Here is a 24,553-nt window from a genome sequence, read left to right as displayed (position 1 = left end):
ATCATGATATGGCTAGAATACATTGTTCATCGGGTGCATAAATATTGTTGGGGCATTGGTCAGCCCAAATGACATCACAAGGAACTTGTAGTGACCTTACCGAGTCCTAAAGGAAGTATTCAGAATATCTGGATCCCGAATCTTTAGTTGATGATAACCTGACCGCAAATCAATCTTTGAGAATACTCTGGCACCCTGTAGCTGATCAAATATGTCATCAATGTGCGGCAATAGATAATTCTTCTTCACCGTAACCTTGTTTAGCTGCCGATAATCAATAAACATGTGCATAGAACCATCCTTCTTCTTTTCAAACAAAACCGGAGCACTTCAAGGTGACACACTAGGCCTAATGAAACCATTATCAAGCGACTCTTGCAACTTCTCCTTTAACTCCTTAACCTCTACTGGGGCCATACGATATGGTAGAATAGAAATGGGCTGAGTGACCGGCATAAAGTTAATACCAAAATTGACACCCCTATAAGGCAGCATGCCCTGAAGATCCGCTAGGAATACATCTGGGAAGTCTCTCACTCCCGGAATTGACTCAACGGTAGGAGTATCAGCACTAACATCTCTCATAAAGGCCAGAGAAGCATCAAACCCATTCTCGATCATTTGCCGAGCCTTTAGAAATGACACAACCCTGCTAGGAACATAATCCAATGCACCCCTCCAATCTAACCGTGGCAAACCTGGCATAGCCAATGTCACAGTCTTGGTGTGAAAATCCAGAATAGTATGATAGGGTGACAACCAGTCCATGCCCAAGATAACATCATAGTCTACCATATTAAGTAACAATATGTCAACTATGGTCTCAAAACCACCCATAACCACTAAACATGACTGATATACACAATCCACAATAATAGAATCTCCCACAGGCATGGACACATTAAACAGGAAAACTCAAAGAATCACGAGATATATCCTAATACGGGGAAAACTAAGATGACACATATGAATGAGCGAGATTTGAGGCATTCCTACCGATTGATTTAAGGTAAGTGACTTGTCTCACTTTGTATGGGGGAAATACCCTTAGAATTTGGTACTGTTCTAACAATTTGTGATATGTGAGCGTCGTGTACGCGAGGTGATTAGTGCGTACACGGGCTACTTGTGAAAATTCCGATTCTTGCTGAGTTGTATTCTTTTAAATTCCTTAAATGCGCTGCCTTAGCATATGTAGTGATCATTATTAGCCTAGTATTGCATGTCTACATGCCTTAACTCTTACTTGCAATTTGTGCAACATGCTTAGTTGAATTACCTGCTTCCCTTGATTTGAATTAAATCTTTAACTGTAAGATTTCTTACTGTAAATTCGTTGTTCCTTCGGTTATATGCTGCATATTTACTTTGGGACTACGAGGCGGTTCCTCGGGAGATCCCCCTGTACTACATATTTACTATGGGACTACAAGGCGGTTCCTCAGGAGATCCCCCTGTACTGCATATTTACTTTGGGATTATGAGGTGGTTCCTCGGGAGACTCTCCCTGTACAGCATATTTACTTTGGGACAATGAGGCATTTACTTAGGAGATCCCCATGTACTGCATATTCACTTTGGGATTATGAGGCGGTTCCTCGAGAGACTCCCCTTGTACTGCATATTTACTTTGGGACTATAAGGCGTTTACTAGGGAGATCCCCCTGTACTGCATATTTACTTTGGTACTACGTGGAGTTTACTCGGGAGATCCCCCCTCCACCCCCCTCTCTTGCATATTTACTATAGGACTACGAGGCAGTACCTTGGGAGATCCCTCCCCCCCCCCCGATTGAGCATTTATATTTTGGATTACGAGGCGGTACCTCGGGAGTGCTCTTGTTGTTTACCTCTATTTGTTATGCTATTATTATCTGAAACTTCTCGTTGTTTAATTTCTCAGTTATTTCAAAATATTATTATATATTCTGCCTTAATTTTCTTTTAAACCAGTAGGGCCCTAATCTTACCTTGTCACTACTCTATCGAAGTTAGACTTGGCACTTACTGGGTAGCGTTGTGGTGTACTCATACTACACTTTTGCACATCGTTTTGTGCAGATCCAAGTTCTTCCCACCAGATCAGATACCAGTGAGTTGGACCACAGGTGGAGACTTCAAGGTATATCTGCCAGCGTCTGCAGGCCTCGGAGTCCCCCTATATCCTTACTATGTTATTTTTCCTTATTTTCTTTAGACTCTGATGTATAGAGACACTTAGTATTTGCTTTTAGAATCTTGTGACTTATTTTCACCATGTTTTGGGAGTTGTAATTACTAAATTCCAGTTTTATTATTATTTCATGTGTTGAAAATTGGGCTTCAGTTTTATATTATGTTATTCCGCAAATTTGTTAGTCGTACCTAGTCTTAGTGACTAGGTGCCATCACGACATCCTACGGAGGGTGAATTGGGATCGTGACAAGTTGGTACCATAGATCTAGGTCCATAGGTGTTATGAGTCACAAGCAGGTTTAGTAGAGTCTAGCGGATCGGTATAGAGACATTTGTACTTATATTCGGGAGGCTATGGAACTGTTAGGAAAAGCTTTACGTCCTTGATTCCTTATCATGTGAGATTTTGACTTCGGATTCTAAATTTCTGTCTGTCTATTCTCTCACAAATGGTGAGGACATGTACAGCTTGATCAGATAACAGGACATCCACGCCCCCGCTAGAGCCGTGAGAGGTCGGGGTCGGGGTAGAGGCTGATGACGTCCACATGGTGTAGCCATAGCACCTGAACGAGATGCTACAGAGGACCCACCAGTGGCTCCAGTTGGAGGGTAGGCACCTGATATGCCTGTCACTGCACCAGCTCTCCAGGAGACTTTAGCCTAGTTTCTGACCATGTTCACCATATTGGCGCACGCAGGAGTGATACCACTTGGTCCTGCCACATATCAAGCCAAGGGAGGAGCACAAACTTCCATCGCCGGTACCCTATATCATCGGGTTCAGATCGACCAGGTTCCAGAGATCATATTGATACAGCCGGTAGCTCCAGCTTAGCCCGAGGTTAGGGTAGCAACTTCTGAGGCGGAGCAGCTCAGGCTTGAGAGGTGCAAGAAGTTGGCCCTCTTACTTTCAGTGGTTTGGCGTCAGAGGATGACCATGGTTTTCTTGAGGAGTGCCACCGTATCCTTCATACTATGGGTGTTACACATACTAGTGGGGTTACTTTCACAACATTCCATCTTAGAGGAGCGGCCTATCAGTGGTGGCACACATACGAGTTGGAAAGTCCGACTGAGGCAGCCTCACTCACTTGGACTCAGTTCTCAGATATGTTCTTGAGATAGCATGTTCCCTAGAGTCTCTGTGATTCTTGGCCCACAGAGATTGAGTAGTTGCGCCAGGGTGCTATGACCGTGTCAGAGTGTGCGGTCCGATTCAATGATTTGGCCAGGCATACACCAGCCTTGGTTGCTACTGTTCGAGAGCAGGTTCATCGGTTTATTGAGGGGCTCAACCACAAGCATCAAATTGAGCATGTCCCGAGAGTTGGAGATGGATATTGTGTACCAGTAGGTAGTAGGGATTTCTAGGAGGTTGGAGGGTATGCTGACTTGGGATAGAGAGGAGAGAGAGGCCAAGCAGTCTCAAGAGTCTGGCACTTACACTGGTGCTCGTTCACCAGCAGAAGCTCATCAGGGAAGGGATTATATGGGTCACCCTATTCATTCAGCACTTCGATCCGCCAGCGGTGCTCCGGCCATTACTAGGCCCCACGATCCTTATTATGCACTGCTAGTGTCTAGTGTGCCTCATGTACAAGGTGCTTCCAGTGGGCAGTCCAGACAATCATGACCGACCCAGTCTCAGCAGCCACATCCACCGAGAGCTTGTTTTGAATTGGAGGTCTGTTGGTCATTTTAGCGTCAATTGGTGAAAGTTGGAAAATGGAATTATTTTTGTAAAGTTTGACCATGAGTGGACATTTTTATATCGTGGTCGGATTCTGATTTCGGATGCTTGAGTAGGTCTGTAGTGTCAATTATGACTTGTGTGCAAAATTTGAGATCAATCGGACTTGACTTATGAGAATGGCTAAAGGCACCAGCTCTAGTGTAATCGCACCTGCGCAAGATTGACCGCAGTTGCTAGCCCGCACAAGTGGGTTGGAGCAGTGTGGGCAGAGGTCGGAGATGCAAGGAAAATTTTGCATCTACGAGACCGCAGAGGCAGACAAAGAGGTTGCAGGTGCGTAGGAGCAGCAGAAGCGGACTGCTCCTCACAGAAGCGAGTACGCAGAGGCAGATAGGAGATCGCAGAAGTGGAAGCACGACAACCTGGGCAAAACTACAGAAGCGATGCATTTTTGACAAAAGCGGGACCGTAAATGCTGTCAAGTGATCCGCAGAAGAGAAAACACTCGCAGACTCTATTAATTCAAAGGTTCGGGATTTTTATCATTATTGGACATTTCGAGATTGGGGTTTGGCAATTTTTGAGAGAATGTTCGAGGGATTTCTCGAGTTAAGTCTCTTGTACTTATTTTTGATCAATAACCTTGTTTCCCCGTTGATTTTTCCACCTAGATTGCGTGTGTTTAAGGTGGCATTTGGGAGTTGGAGGCTAGGGATTTGGAGAGTTAAAGTTGGGGATTTGGGTGGCGACTTGGTGTTACATTTTGGTAATTTTAGTATGGGCGACCTCAATATCGAATGGATTTTCGTATTTTGTGACTTTTACCCGATTCCGAGACGTGGGCCCGGGTCAACTTTTTGGGGTAATTTTTTGATGCTTTGCTGAAGTCATAGATTTATGATTTAACTTAGTTTCTCATAGTTGTATTCATGATATGTAATTGCTTTTGGCTAGATCTGGGCAATTCGGAGTTGGAAAGTCGAGGGAAAGGCATTATTACCGATTGATTGAGCGAGACTTGAGGTTAGTGACTTGTCTAATTTTATGTGGGGGAAATTCCCTTAGAATTTGGTACTGTTGTAACAATTTGTGATATGTAAGCACCGTGTACGCGAGGTGACGAGTGCGTACACGGGCTAATTGTAAAAATTTCGGTTCTTGCTGAGTTGTCTTCTTTTAAATTCCATAACTGAGTTGCCTTAGCATATGTTGTGATTATGATTAGCCTAGTATCGCATGTCTACGTGATTTAACTCTTACTTGCAATTTGTGCAACATGCTTAGTTTAATTACCTACTTCCCTTGATTTGAATTAACTCTTTAACTGTAAGATTTCTTGCTGTAAATTCATTGTTCCTTCAGTTATCTGCTGCATATTTACTTTGGGACAACGAGGCAGTTCCACGGGAGATCCCCCTATACTGCATATTTAGCTTGGGACTACAAGGCAGCTCCTCGGGAGATCCCCATGTACTGCATATTTAGTTTGGGACTACGAGGTGGTTCCTCGTGAGACCCCCCCAGTACTGCATATTTACTTTGGGACTACGAGACATTTACTCGGGAGATCCTCCTATACTGCATATTTACTTTTGGACTACGAGGCATTTATTCGGGAGACCCCCCCCCCATCTTGCATATTTACTTTGGGACTATGAGGTGGTACCTCGGGAGATCCCCCTCCCCCCCCAATTAAGCATTTACATTTGGGATTACAAAGCGGTACCTCGGGAGTGCCCATGTTGTTTACCTTTATTTGTTGTGCTGTTATTTTCTGAAACTTCTCGTTGTTTAATTTCTCAGTCATTTCAAAATATTATTATATATTCTTCCTTACTTTTCTTTTAAAATAGTAGGGCCCTGACCTAACCTCGTCACTACTCTACCGAGGTTAGGCTGGGCACTTACTAGGTACTGTTATGGTGTACTCATACTACACTTCTGCGATCAGATTTTGGTTCTGGAAGTTTGAATATGTTTGTTGTGTCATTTATGACTTGTGTGCAAAATTTGAGGTCAATCGGAGTTGGTTTGATAGGTTTTCGCATTGATTGTAGAAGTTGGAAATGCATTAATTTCATTAGGCTTGATTTGGGGTGCGATTAATGTTTTCGATGTTGTTTGATGTGAATTGAGGCCTCAACTAAATTCGTATGATGTTTTGGGATGTTTTGGTATGTTTGGATGGGGTCCCGGGCCTCGGGATTGAGGAAATGTTGTGGAAATGTTGAAGTGCTTCAGGTCTGGTACGTGGCTGCAGCAGCAAGTTTGGCATCGCATGTGCGGATTTTATTGGGGCTGAGGCAATACGCAGGTGCGAGGTTTTGTGTGCATTTGCAGGATCGCATATGCAGGAAGTGGATCGCATGTGCAATTTGGGCGAGGGGCAGGAGTTTCCGCAGAAGTAGAGAGTACGTTGTTTGGTGCTCCATCCATTCAGGGTTCATATCTACTTGGGCTGAAAACCTACCAAACCAACTCCGATTGACCTCAAATTTTGCACATAAGTCATAAATGACACGAAAGACCTATTCTAACTTCAAGAACAAAAATCCAAGCCTGATATATATGTCTGTCTATATCTATAATATTATCATATATGATGCTGCCCTAACCGCGGGCTGAACCAGAACAACAGGTTGTACTAGTATAATGTCTAGGACCTGATCAACATGGACCCGCTACTCTGGGTACGGGCTGCGAGAGTCTAAGCTCCTCCCCCAGCCTGAGATATAGCTGGTGCAACTGGAATCAACACTACCTGAGCTAAGGTACCGAACATGCTCAAGAATTGTGCAAGGGTCTTCTGAAGTGCAGGGGTGGCAACAGGCACTTCAGGTTCCTGCCCTCAATTGGAGCTATTGGTCTCTCCTCTGTCGTAGCTCGGGCAGGAGCTCTGGCTGCACAACGTGCCCCTACTCGGCCTCTGCCCCGGCCTCTCACGGATCTAGGAAGGGCGTGGGTGTTTGATCTTCGGATCTAGCAGTGCGTGTTCTCACCATATGTGAGAGAATAGAAAGTCATAGATTTAGTTTTCGAAGTCAACTAATCTGCACGATAAGGAATTAAACAAGTGAAGTTTTCCAACAGCTCTGTAGCCTCTCGAAGATAAGTACAAATGTCTCTGTACTAATCCGCAAGACTTTACTAAAGTTGTTTATGACTCGTATCACCTATGAACCTAGTGCTCTGATACCAACTTGTCACGGCCCCAATTTCTCTATGTAGGATGTCGTGATGGAATCTAGTCTCTACGACTAAGTAAGCCTAACATGCATAGTGAAATAGCGGACATACTACTAAAACTTCGAATAACACCTTCATACTATAGCAATAACTCAACATTACAATAGCCAACATTTTCCCAAAAACCTGGTGGAACGTAGTCATAAGCTCTACAAGATAGTACTACTAGTCTCGAACTACAATACTATTTGAAACAAGAAAGAAATAGTGGAATGACTAAAATAGAAAGGGACTTTGAGGCATGCAGACGTAGAGCAGGTATACCTTGATGTCTCCAAAAGCAGCTACTCAAATCAACTCCAACGTCTGGGATGGGTAGACGTAACTAAATCTGCATAAAAAGATGTGCAGATGCGTAGTATGAGTACACCACAGCGGTACCCAATAAGTATCAAGTCTAACCTCATTAAAGTAGTGACGAGACCAGGTCAAGACACCTACTATGATATAATAAACAGAATAAAAATGCAATAACAAGAAGTAATAGAAAGCGGAGCAATAAGTAATATGAATATAACGACCCGGCCGGTCATTTTGAGTATTGTAGCCCCATTCACCCATTTATAGCTTATTATATGCTCAGTTTTTATGTGACTTGTTGGGGTGGTTGGCTTGGTTCCGGGGATGTTCGGAATGAATTGGGACACTTAGTCCCAAGGTTGAGAGCCTAAGTTAAAAGAGTTGACCGGATGTTGACTTATGTGTAAATTGCTCCGGAATGGAGTTTTGATGGTTCTGATAGCTTCGTATGGTGATTTTGGACTTAGGAGTGTGTTCGGGTATTGATTTGGAGGTCCGAAGATGATTTTGGCTTAAATTGGCGAAAGTTGAAAAAATAAAAGTTTGGAGAGTTGAGAAGTTTGACCGAGAGTTGATTTTGTTGTTATCGGGCTCAGATTTTGGTTCTACAAGTTAGAATAGGTCTGTTGTGTCATTTATGACTTGTGTTCAAAATTTGAGGTCAATCGGAGTTGGTTTGATAGGTTTTCGCATCGATTGTAGAAGTTGGAAATGCATTAGTTTCATTAGGCTTGATTTGGGGTGCGATTCATATTTTCGATGTTGTTTGATGTGATTTGGGTTTGTATAATGTTTTGGGATGTTTTTGTATGTTTGGATGGGGGTCCCGAGCCTCAGGAGTGATTTGGGTTTAAATTGGAATGAGTTTGGACTTGAGAAAATGCTAAAGTGCTTCAGGTCTGGTACGCGACCGCAGAAGCAAGTTTGGCATCGCAGGTGCTGATTTCATTGGGGTTGAGGCAATACATAGGTGCGAGGTATTGTCTGCATCTGAGGGATCACATATGCGGGAAGTGGAGCGCATGTGCGATTTGGGCGAGGGGCAGGAGTTTTCGCAGATGCAGAGAGGACGTTGTTGGTGCTCCATCCGTTTAGGGTTCATCTGTACCTGGTTTTTCTAATAGCTATTCTGGTTCTCGGGGTCCGATTCAATCTCCACCACCATTGATGGATCGGAGTTGCTACGAGTGTGGGGAGCTTGGACATGTCAGGAGGCATTATCCCCATTTCTTGGGAGGTCCAGTTCAGCAGAAGGGTCTGGTTATGACTTTCGCACGAGTTACTTCCCCATCCGCCCAGCCAACTTAGAGTGGGGCTCCGAAAGCTAGAGGTCGCCCTAGAGAAGGAGGCCGATGGAGGGCAGGCTCGATGTTATGTTTTCCCGGCCAAGCCAGAGGTCGTTACTTCAGACGCAGTGATCACGGGTATTGTCTCAGAATGCCACGGGGATGCTTCTATATTATTTGACCCTGGTTCCACTTATTCGTATGTATCATCATATTTTTCTCATTACTTTGATATGCCACGTGAGTCCTTAGTTTCACCTGTTCATATACCTACGCCGGTGGACGATTCTTTGTTGTGGATTGTATGTATCGATCTTGTGTGGTGACTATTGGTGAATTGGAGATGAGAGTTGATCTCTTATTGCTTAGTATGGTTGATTTAGACATGATTCTGTGCATGGATTGGTTATCCCTATGTCATGCTATTCTAGATTGTCACGCTAAGACCATTACATTGGCGATGTCGGGGTTACCTAGGATCGAGTGGAGAGGTTCTCTAGAATATGTTCCCAGTAGGGTGATTTCATACCTGAAGGCCCAACGGATGGTTAGGAAGGGTATTTGTCATATTTGGCTTTTGTGATGGATGTTGGTGTTGATACTCCTACCATTGATTCTCTTCCGGTAGTGCGGGACTTTCTGGATGTGTTTCCTATAGACCTACCGGGATGCCACCCGATAGGGGCATTGATTTTGGTATTGACTTAGTACCGGGCACTCGGCCTATTTTTATCCCTCCGCATCGTATGGTACCAGCAGAGTTTAAGGAATTGAAAGAGAAACTTTAAGAGCTTCTTGATAAGGGGTTCATTTGCCCTAGTGTGTCACCTTGGGGCATACCGGTTCTGTTTGTGAAGAAGAAGGATGGTACTATGCGGATGTGCATTGACTATAGGTAGTTGAAAAAAGTTACAATTAAGAACAAGTATCGTTTGTCGCGCATTGATGACTTATTTGACCAGCTTCATAGAGCTAAAGTGTTCTCGAAGATTGATTTGAGGTCGGGGTATCACTAGCTGAAAATTCGGGACTCGGATTTTCTGAAGATGGCATTCAGGACACGCTATAATCATTATGAGTTCCTTGTGATGTCTTTTGGGTTGACCAATGCCCCGCCAACATTCATGCATCTGATGAACAGTGTATTCCAGCCATAACTTGATTCGTTTGTTATAGTATTTATTGATGATACCCTGGTGTACTCACATAGCCAGGAGGAGCATGCACATCATCTAAGGATTGTACTAAAAAGGTTAAGGGACGAGAAGCTTTATGCCAAGTTCTCCAAGTGTGAGTTTTGGCTCAGTTCGGTGGCATTCTTGGGACACGTGGTGTCCAGTGAGGGGGTTAAGGTGGATCCGAAGAAGATTGAGGTAGTTTAGAGTCGGCCCAGACCATCTTTAGCTACTGAGATTTGGAGTTTTCTCGGCTTGGTTTGATATTATCGTCGCTTCGTGGAGGTTTTCTCGTCCATTGCAGTGCCTTTGACCAGGTTGACCCAGAAGGGTGCCATATTCAGGTGGTCGGATGAGTGTGAAGAGAGCTTTCAGAAGCTCAAGACTGCCTTGAACACAACTCCAGTTCTAGTTTTGCCTTCAGCATCGGGTTCTTATACAGTGTATTATGATGCTTCTTGTATTGGTATTGGGTATGTCTTGATGCAGGAGGGTAGAGTGATTACTTATGCTTTATGCCAGTTGAAGCCTCATGAGAGGAACTACCATGTTCATGATTTGGAGTTGGTAGCCATCGTCCATGCATTGAAGATTTGGAGGCATTATCTCTACGGTGTATCTTGTGAGGTATTTACGGATCATCGGAGTCTTTAGCACTTGTTCAAGCAAAAGGATCTAAATTTGAGGCAGCGGAGATGGTTGGAGCTGCTAAAGGACTATGATATTACCATTTTGTATCATCCTAGGAAGGCCAATGTGGTGCCCGATGCCTTGAGTAGAAAGGCGGTGAGTATGGGTAGCCTTGCATTTATTCTTGTTGGAGAGAGAACGCTTGCATCAGATGTTTAGGCCTTGGCCAATCAGTTCGTAAGGTTAGATGTTTCGGAACCTAGTCGGGTGCTAGGTTGTGTGGTTTCTCGGTCTTCCTTATATGATCGCATAAGAGAGCGTCAGTATAATGACCCCCATTTGGTTGTCCGTAATGACACGGTTCAGCGCGGTGATGCCAAGGAGGTTTCTATTGGGGATGATGGGGTGTTCCAGATGTAGGGTCGGATTTGTCTGCCCAATATGGATGGGCTGCGTGATTTGATTCTTGAGGAGGCCCACAGTTCACGGTATTTCAATCATCCGGGTGTCGCGAAAATGTATCAAGACTTGAGGTAGCACTATTGGTGGAGGAGGATGAAGAAAGACATAGTGGAGTTTGTAGCTCAGGAGCGTATCACCATGGACTTCATAGTTGGGCTCCCATGGACTTTGAAGAAGTTTGATGTTAGTTGGATGATTGTAGACCGGTTGACTAAGCCCGTGCATTTCATTCCAATTGGTACTACCTATTCTTCGGAGTTGGCTATGATCTATATACGTGAGATTGTTTGCCTTCACGATGTGCCAGTGTCCATCATTTCAGATCGGGCACACAATTCACATTACAGTTTTGGAGAGTAGTGCATCGAGAGTTAGGCATACGGACGGACAATCTAAGCGCACCATTCATATATTGGAGGATATGTTACGCGCTTGGGTCATGGAATTTGGGCATTCTTGGGGTCAGTTTTTGCCGCTTGCAGAGTTTTCCTACAACAACAGCTATTAATCGAGTATCTAGATGGCTCCTAATGAGGCCTTGTATGGGAGGCGGTGTCAATCACCGGTTGGTTGGTTTTACCCAGGTGAGATTAGGCTATTGGGTACTGACCTGGTTCAGGATGCTTTTGAAAAGGTTAAGTTGATTCAGGATCGGCTTCGCACGGCACAGTCTAGACAGAAAAGTTACGCTGATCGGAAGGTTCGTGATGATGCTTACATGGTGGGAGAGAACATATTGCTCAGATTTTCACCCATGAAGGGTGTTATGAGGTTCGAGAAGAAGGAAAAGTTGAGCCCTCGGTATATAGGCACGTTTGAGGTATTTAAGAGGATTGGGTAGGTGGCTTACAAGCTTGCATTACCACCTAGTCTATCGTGTGTTCATCTAGTGTTTCATGTTTCCTTGTTCCGGAGGTATTTTACATATCCTTCTCATTTTTTGAACTTCAACACGGTTCATCTAGATAAGGATTTGACTTATGATGTGGAGCCGGTGGTCATTTTGGATCGGCAGGTTCGGAAGTTGAGGTCAGAGAATATAGCTTCAGTGAAGGTGCAGTAGAGGGGTCAGCCAGTCAAGGACGCTACTTGGGAGACCAAGGGGTGATGCGGAGCAGATATCCATGCCTATTGGAGACTCCAGGTTTGACTCTAGACCCGTTCGAGGACGAATGTTTGTTTAAGAGGGAGAGAATGTAACGACTCGGTCGGTCATTTTAACTATTGTAGCCCCGTTCCCCCATTTATAGTTTATTCTATGCTCAGTTATTATGTGACTTGTCGGGGTGGTTGGTTTGATTTCGGGGATGTTCGGAATAAATTGGGACACCTAGTCCCATGGTTGAGAGCCTAAGCTGCAGTTATCGCAATTGCGACATGGGTTCGCAATTACGACATGGGTTCACAATTGCAACATGGTTTCATAATTGCGACATGGTTTCGCAATTGCAAACCCTCGCAATTGAAGAAAATCTCGCAATTGTGGCACTGACAAACATGGGGAACTTCTCGCAAATGTGAAGATGGGTTAGCAATTGCGAACCTTGTTCCACTCGCAAAAGCGACAAATTAGTCATAAATGCAAAGCTAGACTAGCCCCAAATAACATCGCAAATGCGACCCAGGCATCACTATTGTGATACTTGTTGTTTCCCTGCTAAGGTCGCAAATGCGACACCAGAGTCTCCAAACACCAGATTTTTCATTTTTCAATTCAAAACTTTCGAAACTCATCTGAGCCCTCGGGGCTCCAAACCAAACATTCACACAAGTCTAAAACTATCATACAAAATTTCTCGTTTGATCAAAACATAAAAATAATAACTAAAACTGCGAATCGAATGCTAAAATGCTTGAATTTCAAAGTAAAGTTCAAGAATCTCTAGAATTACAACTAAACGTCTGAATCCTATCAAATCAACTACAAATGATACCAAATTTTGCAAACAAGTTCTAAATAGCATAATGGACATATTCCAAGTCCCAAAATCAAAATCCAAACTCGATAACTAAAAGTCAACCTATGGTCAAACCTTTCAACTTTAAAATGCCAAATTTTGGCAAAACAACACAAATTAACCTACGAACATTCTATTTAAATTCCGGGTAGACTCCCAAGCACAAAATCATGATACGAAGCTATCGGAGCCATCAAAACAACGTTCCGAGGTAATTTTCACGAAAGTCAAAGTTTGGTTAACATTTCTAATTTAAGCTTCTAAGTCAAGAATTAAATGGTCTAAATCAATCCGAAAGCTTTCCGAAATGAAACTAACCAACCCCGCAAGTCATAAAACTATAAACACACATGTGTGAATCCTTAAAAGAGGAAACGGGGCGCAATTACACAAAACGACGGGTAGGGTCGTTAAAAATTAGCCTTTCTAAAGCAATGTGAGAAGCAAAAGTTGCCTTCTTGTGTCAGTATCCAAATTTGATCAATTATGTGGGATACATCTCTAGGGTTTTAGAGTGATGGTTGATGGCATTAATAATAATATGTGATTCAGATTCAACAAAAATATCCTTGTATCCTTTTTCAAGCACTATTTAAGACCCATAAGAATGACTTTAGCTTCTGCCATATTATTTGTGGACATATAAACAAAGCTAGAGAAAGTCATTGACATATCTCCTTTGCGATCTCTCAGAACCCCACCTCCACCTGCAAGGCCTGGATTTCCTTTACTGCATCCATTAGTATTGAGCTTCAAGTATCCATCAAGTGGTTTGAGCCACTTAACTGTTATGATATTGAGAGATGGTTTGATCCTTTCCAGCATCTAGTATAATTGGCTCCTGGTAGTAAATTTAGGAAGAGTAGGGAACTGGATGGTGATAAGAGTAATTATATAAGATTGAATCTTGTAAATTAGCCTTTAAATGGATATGCTCCCATCACCATACCTGGCTGCATTTCTTCTTTCTAAATTTCCCAACAGATAAAGTTAGGGAGAGATTAAAAATAGTAATCCCAGATTTTGTTCTTGTTAAAAAGAGCTTGTCCTAAGTCCCAGAATATGAAACTCCAAAAACGATTTCCCAATATATTCCAAGCAGCTAGAGCACAATCACTTTCCAAAAAGATATGGTTAATGGTCTTAGCTTTTGGTGTTCTGCAACATGAACAAATAGAAAGCCCAATAGAACCAAATCTACCAGTAATATCATCAGTAGGTAGTCTTCTATACAAAAACTTCATCATGAATAAGGAGATATTGAAAGGAAGCTTTTTATGCCATATATGCTAGCAGTAATACTATACTATTTGGTTTGTTTTATCACTTGCCATGCTGACTTGCAGAAGAAAGTTCCATCACTGGAGATGGTGCAGATGAGTGGGTCTCTACTGGATTGAATTGGTGGAGGCAATGTTATAATGTATTTAATCACCTCTTCATGAAGAACTTCTCTTAGCTTTAGCATATCGCATGCATCTTATTGAGTAAAATAAGAGATTTACTCCTTGCCTTTGCTATAATCTCCGATCTGATAAGCTAAAGGACCATTCTCCAACCACTTATCTCACCAAAATGAAGCCTTACCTTTCTTCAATCTTCACATTATATGTTTATTTGTGTCTTCCTTTATGTCCACCAGTCTCCTCCAAACATGTGAGTGCCCAGGCTTCCCTTTAGCTATAACAGGATGAGTTCTGTTGCAATACATATCCTCCATGAATTCATTCCATATCAGCCTGCATGAATTTTTCTCATAATGAATTTTTAGTACTGAAATTCTGTCATACCCCAACTCGGGGGAGGCGTGTCTGTCACTCGGTATCGTACTGGCCCAAGTGAACCACTCTGGAACTCATGATCATTCGAAGAAAACTAGAACATACATAGGCCGACTTGATTGAACTGATTCTTTCTGTAACTATCATGGGCCAACATAGACACAACTCATACTGTGTAAATGTAAGTGGGCAAATGTTGTATTACCGAGTCATCGCACTCAAAACATGAATACACACGGGTTGTCAAGGCCTCTGACATGTTGTACATACTGAACCTGTGTCTACAAAGCCTCTAAGAGTATCTGACATCAAAATATGGTCAGGACAGGACACTGACCTACCCATAAATTTATATATACATAGGGCACTCTGATAACCTCTGGACTCAGCTGTACTCCCGATGAAATGGAGCTTTGCCAATCCTCAGCTAGATATCAACTCTGTCTATGATAAGAGTCCATCAAAGTAGATACTTGAACATGAAGGCATGAATGTAGTACCCCGACGATGGGACATTAGTGCAAAAAAATATACTAAGTATGTAAGGCGGATAACATATGAATAACTTAATTGAAACTGAACTGACATGTATATATGATATACTGAAACAAATTTGTAGGTTCAATGAGATACGGGAATCATACTTTCCTTATTCTGACCCGTAACATATCTAAGTATTGAATTATCCAACTTACCTTACAAAGGTTGTAGACTGAAAAGGGAAGGCTTCGTTGGTCGAGAACATCTAGTGTCGTATATATATCTAATTCCTGTCATTATATACCTGAACTTGTTCCCATATGCTATATGTACTGGAAACAACCATATTATGGAACATCATCTATAACATTCTTCTAGCCATCGTACATTATATCTAAATACTTACCTCAGACAGATAAAATATCTCTAAGGCTACAGAAAAACATAAAAGTGGCACTTACGTGTTTCATAAGAGACCACCTGTAAGGCTCACTCATAAACATGAATAAACAGTGGCTCATACGCGTAACATAGTAGACCGTCCGTACGACTCATAACACTGAGGTCTATCTATGCGTGCAACTGAGATCGTCCATAACCGATCTTCATTATGCGCGTACGCGTTCATAGATCGTCCGAAGGGCTTCACTGTACACATACGCGTTCATAGACTGACAATAGGGATCATGTCTTATACATACTTATTTCATATTACTCATGCAGACATCATTAAATCATCAATAGATAAACTCTTATTCATATACATATAAGTTCGTGAGTAACCCATTATAGTAACCAATCCTTATTCCTTAGCCATTTGTTTCGTCATCCTTCGTATTCTATATTATTTAGTCGTAAAGAACATGCTAACTATTTCAGAATCACACTTTTATCCTTATTTCACATCACGACTTGTTGTTGGGGATTACGTGTGTCATGCCCTAACCTCGGGTAGCGCGACCAGTGCTCAACCGAGATAACCCGGCCGAGCAAGCCTGCTAGAATTTCTTCTACCTCACTCCCCCATAAATAAAGAGAATATAAACTTCATTAATTAACACCAAGAGGGTTCATGAACAACACTAAAGCCATCACCATTAGTTACTTCATTTATATAGGCTCAAAATACATACACTTTCATAATTTGAAGTGGAACATGTAATATACATATGACATTACTCTCTTGACTTTCCCAATACACAACCCACACCATGTCTATGGAACCTCTAATAGACATAAAAGAGCACAATGATAGTTTTGGCAATAAGGCACCGACTATACCTCAAAACATAATACACACGGAACAAAAGATGCACAACCCCGGAATGAAGTAGGACTCACCAAGTCAGGTGGGAAAAGAGTGTACCGCTATCACTGGTTGATGCCTCCCACGGTGGAACCACCTGCATCCATTAAAGATGCAGCACCCCCGGCAAAGGGGACGTTAGTACATGTTGAATAGAACTAGTATGAAAACCAAAACGTCTACTCAAGGACTTGGAAATACAACATAAATATGATGAGTCACGGTAATAATAATAGGGGTTAGATAGCCATAAAAGTCAAAACAGATTTATTAAGAACTTCTAATAACATTATAAATTTCAAGTCGGGGATCCTTTACAATTATATTTACACAGACCGGCCATGCCGCCTCACCCCAATGTATGTGGGTGGAGGTGCAATCACAATACAAATAACTCTACATAAAGCGGCCCCGCCGCCTCACCCCAATGTATACGGGTGGAGGTGTATTCACAATACCATAACTCTACACAAAGCGGCCCCGCCGCCTCACCCCAATATATGCGAGTGGAGGTGTACTCACAATACCACAACACTACACACAACGGCCCTACCGCCTCACCCCAAACAATGCGGGTGGAGGTGTATTCACAATACAACAATTTAGATTCCCAAAGCGATAATAGTTTGAACAAATGAGTTCCCTTTCAAATCAACCATTTGGCACCTTTGGCCTTAGCCAGTGTAAGTTCATAAGGTTTCATCATATGAGAAATAAGTGCTTAACCACATTGATTTCATACAATATTTTATACCCAAAAAGGGTATAATATAATTAAGTCACAATAGACAATCTTTAACACTTGAGGATTCGGACACGTTATGCAATTTGAGAAACAATTTACTGGCTTGAAGATCCCACCTCAACAGTGATCAAGATATACTACACATGATGAAGTTTTACAAGGATTCGAGAATTTCGATACTAGAAGAAGAGTTTAGCCTTCATACCTCACTTTGAGCTTACCTTAATTCACTACACATTTCCGAAAATCCTAGCAACTTCGATATATTTAGAGACATAGCAAAATTAAACACAAATTAGGAAGATATTCATTGTTTCAGATCATTGGAGCATTTTATCAAATACTAGGCGTGCGAATTCGATTACAAGGTTCTTCCACAAGATTTCCTTAACTCCACAACTAATTCAATACCAAGATTTTACTCATACTAGTTCAATTACCTCCCCACCATCCTCATAGCTACATGCATGCATAAATAATAACTCTCATACCCAAGAATCAAACCCCTAATTATCCATCTTCTACCTAAAATCAAAATTGAAGACTAGGGTTAGAACCTTACGTCTTGGATGAAGACCTTGGGAGTTTTCCTTATGAATTCTCCAAGTATTGAGCAAGAATTGATGAACAATTAGCCTAGGGTCTCCTCCTCTCTCTTTAGAACGCTCTCCATTCTTTCTATAATATCATATTACTCTTTCAAAATGAGCCCCAAGGGCTTTTAATCAAAATAGGGTCGGGTAAAAAAAATTAGAAAAATGAAACCCCGACGCAAATCTACGGTCCGCAAAATGGACCGCACAATGGCCCTCCGGAACAGGGCAATTCTGCCTTATTTTGTGACCGGTCTACAGTCGCATAATGCCCCGCAGAACTCTCCTCTGAAAAATTTCATGTTGGATTTGCGATGGGTTATGCAGCCCGCATAATGATTAGGCGGCCACATAATGGATCGCATAAGGGTCCAAAAAATATTTTCCCAAGTTTCTGCCTAAATCTGCGGCAGATCTGCGATACGCATATCAATTCTGTGACTGCAGAATGGACTGTAGAAATGCTCTGCACTTCCAAAAAATTTCTCCAACTCCCCAATGTATTGTTCAACTAAAAAGGTATGAATTGCGGCGAGCTTCCTCGCCGCAAAGAATCTCTACTATCGTCAACACATAAGTCTACTTCTGCACCCCAAAACCCCGGGTTCTAGGTAAACTTTTACGGGGCCTTACGTCCTCCCACGCTTAAGATTATTCTTCCTCGAACGAGGGCCAAAATCTGCCATTACAAACTAATGTGACTGTAAGGCCCGGTAAGATTTTTCCTAAAAGCCGTATTTCCATGATGCCGAAGTAGGCATAGAGGTTAAATAATAGTTCGGACTTTTTGGATTGAACAGTGCACCGGGGAGTTGAAGGAAAATGTTGGGTAGAAGTAGGCATTTCTGCGGTCTGTTCTCCAACCACAGAAGCACTCTACGGACCGCAGAATGGCCGCAGAGTGGGACAGTCTTTTGCGCCATTTTTAATGTCATTTTTGCGGCCCATTAGGCGACAGCATAACCATTTAGTGGGCCGTAATCTTGTCACATATCCTGCTTTGGGATTTTTTGGAGGGAGGTTCTGCGGTGCACTATGCGACCGCAGAACTATTCAGCAGTACATTATGCGACTACAGAATAGGTCTGCGGGCCGCATAGTGACCACAGACCTGGTCAGTTCCTTTCCAGTTTTGGCACCCCAATTTTGTGGTCATTTCGCTGACCGCATAACCATTATGCGGTCGCATAGGCGACCGAAAAACCTATTCCAGAGCTTCATTTTGGGTTTTTAAAACCCAACCCTACTTCGTTAAAATAGATGTAAGGGGCTAATTTTGAGCAAAACCTAATACTTTAGAGTGAGAGAGAGAGTCCTAGAGGGAGAAAGTGATCTTCATCAAGTTACTCTTCAATTCTTGCATAAACCTTTGAATATTATCAAGAGAAACACCCTAGGTCTTCATGCTAAAGGTAAGAATCTATGCCCTAGCTCTTAATTTCGAAAATCTTCTAAAAAGGAGGGATAATTAGAAAGACAATTCTTGGATGTGGGGGTTGTTGTCTTGCATGCATGTATCCTTGAAGTATGTGGAAAGGTTGTGAGCTAAAAATGGTAGAGAATGGGTTGGGAAATGGTGGAATCATCCACAAAAAGGGCCTTAAATCATTAATGCCCACCTAGTGTTTGATAATATACTCAAATGAGCCAAAACCATGGTCATCTTCCTAGTTTTGGTTCAACTTGTTATATTTCTAAAATAGATTGAAGTTGCTAAGAATTCCAGATCATTTTAAAGTTTAAGGAATCTCAATTGAGGTATGTTGGCTAAACCCCCTTCTTCATAGAATCGAATCCCACGGTGTTCATGTAATTAGAGTAAGTCTTTAATCATTATTGAATTGGCTATTCCTAATGTGGTTGTGTTGAAGGATGTATGTTCAATACTTATTCTAAATACTTCATCATGTCATCTTGTCATTTGAGGATGTGTTCAAAATGTGGAATATGCATTAGAAATGTTAAGACTCCATGTCAAGATCGAAATAAAGATTGTTATGCCAAATTGTATGAAAAGCTTCTAAGTGCCTAAGATTTCCCAAAATTGCTCATGTGTGAATTTAATGTCTTGAATGGGAAGCCCTATTGTTGTTGACAATGATAATGATATTTGAATATGGAAAAGGGAACTGGAACTATGAAATACGGCCAAGTGCCAAGAATGACTTTGTAATCGTGATCACTAGTGCCAATGAATTGAAAAGATATGAAAGAAGTATGATGTGAAATGATTGACTAAAAAAGGTAACGTCTTAGGTGAGACGGCCTAGCCGATCGGGCCGTGATCGGACTCCATGCCGCACACATGGTGGTGACTGTGCTGAAAAATGATAATTGAAATTGTGGTTATGGTTGATATCTCAAGTGAGACAACCTAGCCGATCGTGTCGTGGTCGGACTCCGTGTAAGAATACGGTGGTATTGTGAATTGTGGAATATCGGCACTAAATATCACCTAACCTAATAACATGGAGATTAACTTGAGAACTTATGTGATCCTTATTTGATGTTATAGTAATGTTTGACGCCCTTATTGAATTCATGACTGTTTTCCTCTTGTATTATTATTCATACTATTGAGATGGTTTTTAGCTTTACATACTAGTACTATTCGATAGCACTAACGTCCCTTTTGTCGGGGGTGCTGCATCTTTAAATGGATCCAGGTGATTCCATAGCAGGCAGTGTTGATCAGCGATAGAAGTACTCCTTCCTCCTAGCAGACTTGGTGAGCCCCACCTCATTCTGGGGTCATGTATCTTTTGTATATTTTGTTATCACGTTTTGAGATATAGCTAGGACCTTGTTGACGGCACTATCAAAACTCTCTTTTGTATCTCTTAGAGGCTCCGTAGACACTATGTGGGTTGTACATGGGTGCTAGAAAAGTCAAACAGATTATGTTGAGTTTTGATCTCTTGTTCCACTTTAGACTATAAAAAGGTGTGTATTTTGAGATATTAAAGATGAAGAAACTAATCGAAAGGTTTTGGTATTGTATGTATATGATCTTCCTACTGTCTAATTAATGAAATCATGCCTTCTCTTCATCATGAGTGAGTTGTGTCTAACAGGCTTGCTCGATCGGGTTCACTCGGTTGAGCGCCGGTCGTGCTCCCCGAGTCTGGGACGTGACAATATTGGTATCAGAGCATAAGGTTTTAAAGTGTCCTAGGATGTCTCGGAGCCGTGTCTACTAGAGTCCTTCATATCGGTGTGTTGTTGACCATATCTATAAGTTGGAGGCTACTTGGACATTTAGGAATAATACTCTTCTTTGATATTCTGGATCGTGCGATGAAACGGATTGTGAAATGGTTCCTTCTCTAACCCGTGCATTCCTTTAAATTTCAGTATATGGCACCTAAGAAGAGAGCAAGAACTGGCCAATGAGCCAATACCGCCTCAGGAGTGGCAGTTGACCCTTTATTTGATGATGCGGGTGAATACCTGAGGTGTGAGGATATTCCCCCGCCTGTTACACTGCCTAATTCCACTACGCTTGACCAGGCCACACCAGTCCCTACACCTACTGAGGGTGCAGCGATTCCTCTAACTGATATTCCGGTTCCACCTCCAGCTCTAGCTTCTGGTACTGGTATTTCCGACGGGGATCTTAGGGGAGCTATCCAGATGCTGATACAGATAGTAGCTTCTCAAGCCCAGAGATCAAATGTTGCACCCACTTCTTCTAGCCAACAAGGGGATTCTAGTGGTTCTAGGGTGAACATATTTCTTCAGTTGGATCCTCCGGTGTTCATGGGTGCTAATCTCGAGGAGGACCATAAGACTTCATTGATAAGATGCATAAGACTCTCCGGGTTATGCGCGCTACTGAGACGGAGGGAGTGGAGTTGGTTGCCTACCGCCTGAAAGGGGTAGCCTATTCTTGGTTTAAGCTGTGGGAGGACTCTCAGGAAGAGGGGAGCACTCCAGCTAGGTGGAGTGAGTTTGCTGACACTTTCATGGACCATGTCTTACCGGCCGAGACTAGGACAGCCCGTGCCGCAGAGTTTGTGAACCTTAAGCAAGGTAGTAAGAGTGTGTGGGAGTATCACATGGAGTTCATGTGTCTGTCTAAATATGTCATTCTCATGTTGCCTACTTTGGAGGCTAGAGTGCGTCGGTTTGTGCAGGGCCATAGCCCCTTGGTTATCAATGAGGTCGCTACAGCTGCCTTGAATTCAGATATGAACTACGGGAAGATGGAAGCATTTGCTCAAGCTACCGAGAACCATACATTGAAGAACATAATGGAGTGAGAGGGGGCGAGCAAGCCCCGGTCTGTGGGAAACTTTAGGGAATCATTTGGTGGAGGAAGATCAGCTTTCAGGGGAGGATCATCAGGACCATCCCAGTCTTTTGCTCAGTTTTCAGCCAGTGCACCACCAGTAGGGCACAGTCACCAGCAGGGGAGTCGCTTCAGGCCCAATCAGGGTAGCAGGGGGCCCCACCATCAAGATCGATCAAGAGGGAGATTCCAACAGCAGCGGAGGCCCCCATGCCCCAAGTATGGGAAGATGCACTTGGGGATCTGCTACATGGACCTACCTATATGTTACGGGTGCGGAATGAGGGGTCATATTCAGAGAGAGTGTCATTTATCCTGCCAGGGTGCGGGATGGGGCACAGCACAGCCATCCAGTTCTGCAGCTACTATATCTTCAGCACCCCCTCCAGCTCGAGGCACTCCAGCACCAGCAGGGCGTGGTGCAGCTAGGGGTGGCACACAAAGTTCAAGAGGACCCAACTGTTTCTATGCTATGAGTGGTCGCCAGAGTGCAGAGGCTTCTCGAGATGTTGTCACAGGTATATTAACTATACAAACTCATGATGTATATGCCTTTATTGATCCCGGTTCCACCTTGTCCTATGTTACCCCTTATGTTGCTATGGAATTTGGGATAGAACCAGAACAGCTTTATGAGCCGTTCTCTGTATCTACTCCGGTTGGTGAATCTATTTTGGCCGTGCGAGTTTATAGGGGTTGTGTTGTCACGGTATGTGGTCGGGACACCGTGGCCGATCTCATTGAATTAGGGATGGTCAATTTTGATATAATCATAGGAATGGATTGGCTGTATTCATGCTTTTCCAAGCTCGATTTTCGAACTAGAACTGTGAGGTTTGAATTTCTAAATGAGCCAGTCATTTAATGGAAGGGGGATAATGTGATGCCAAAAGGTAGGTTTATTTCTTACCTTAAGGCAACGAACATGATTAATAAGGGGTCTATCTATCATTTGGTCCGGGTTACAAACACCGATGCTGAGGCACCTACACTCGAGTTTGTGCTAGTGGTGAATGAATTTCCAGAGGTCTTTCCTGATGAGCTCCCTAGGATTCCGCCAGATAGGGATTGATTTTGGGATTGATGTGATGCCAGGCACGCAGCCTATATCTATTCCGCCCGGATGGCACCGGCAAAATTAAAGGAGCTAAAGGAACAATTGAGGGATTTGTTAGAGAAGGGTTTCATCCGACCGAGTGTGTCACCATGGGGCGCACCGGTTCACTTTGTGAGGAAGAAAGATGGATCACTCAGGATGTGTATGACTACCGACAGCTTAACAAAGTCACAATCATAAACAAATACCCATTACCAAGAATAAATGATTTGTTTGATCAGTTACAGGGTGCTAGGTACTTCTCCAAAATTGATCTACCGTCTGGGTACTACCAATTGAAGATCAGGGAACAGGATGTTCCGAAAATAACTTTCAAGACCCGGTACGGACACTTTGAATTTCTGGTAATGTTTTTTGGGCTAACAAATGCCCCAGCAGCTTTCATGGATCTTATGAATTGGTTTTTCAAGCCTTTTCTAGATTCCTTTGTAATAGTATTCATTTACGATATTCTTGTGTATTCACGAGGTCGGGAGGACCATGCCGATCATCTCAGGGCAGTGTTACAGACTCTTCATCAGCACTAATTGTACGTGAAATTTTCAAAGTGTGAATTTGGCTCGAATATTTCACATTCTTATGTCATATTGTCTCTAGAGAAGGAGTTAAGGTTGATCCTCAAAAGATTTCACCAGTAAAGAATTTGCCTAGACTTATAATGCCAATCGAGATTCGCAGCTTCTTGGGCTTAGCAGAGTATTACAGGAAGTTGTGGAGAGGTTCTCTACTCTTGCCTTTCCGTTGACTAAATTGACTCAGAAAGCGTTTAAGTTCTAATGGTCTGATGCTTGTGAAAGGAGCTTCCAGGAGTTGAAATCAAGATTGACTATGGCATTGGTGTTGATCCTGCCAAACGGTACAGATGGGTTTGTAGTATATTGTGATGCTTGGAGGATCGTACTTAGGTGTGTATTAATACAACACGGCAAGGTTATAGCTTATGCTTCTAGGCAACTCACGAATCATGAAAAGAACTATCTAACACATGACTTAGAACTTGCGGCAGTGGTTTTTGCATTGAAGATTTGGTGTCACTATTTGTATGGGGTCCATGTGGATGTATTCACGAACCACAAGAGCGTTCAATATATTTTCAAACATAAGGAGCTAAATCAGAGGCAGAGAAGATAGCTTGAGTTACTCAAGGATTACGACATTGATATTCTATATCACTCGGGGAAAGCTAATGTTGTGGCAGATGCTCTTACCCAGAAATCTATGGGTAGTTTAGCACACTTGGAGGCATATCAAAGGACATTGGGCAAGGAAGTCCATGGATTGGCTAGTTTGGGAGTTCGTCTTGCGGACTCT

General features: G+C 42.7%; 1 protein-coding gene across 1 annotated transcript; it reads right to left on the bottom strand.

The window, feature by feature from the left end:
- Positions 1 to 330: 330 nt before the first annotated feature.
- LOC138895993 (uncharacterized) lies at positions 331 to 894 on the bottom strand. Its single transcript, XM_070180765.1, has one exon. The coding sequence runs from the start codon at positions 892 to 894 to the stop codon at positions 331 to 333; it is 564 nt and encodes a 187-aa protein (XP_070036866.1).
- Between the last annotated feature and the right edge of the window lie 23,659 nt (positions 895 to 24,553).

The sequence above is a fragment of the Nicotiana tomentosiformis genome, chromosome 7 (genome assembly GCF_000390325.3).
Source record: "Nicotiana tomentosiformis chromosome 7, ASM39032v3, whole genome shotgun sequence".
Classification (NCBI taxonomy): Eukaryota; Viridiplantae; Streptophyta; class Magnoliopsida; order Solanales; family Solanaceae; genus Nicotiana; species Nicotiana tomentosiformis.
This window is presented reverse-complemented; position numbering and strand designations above follow the sequence as displayed.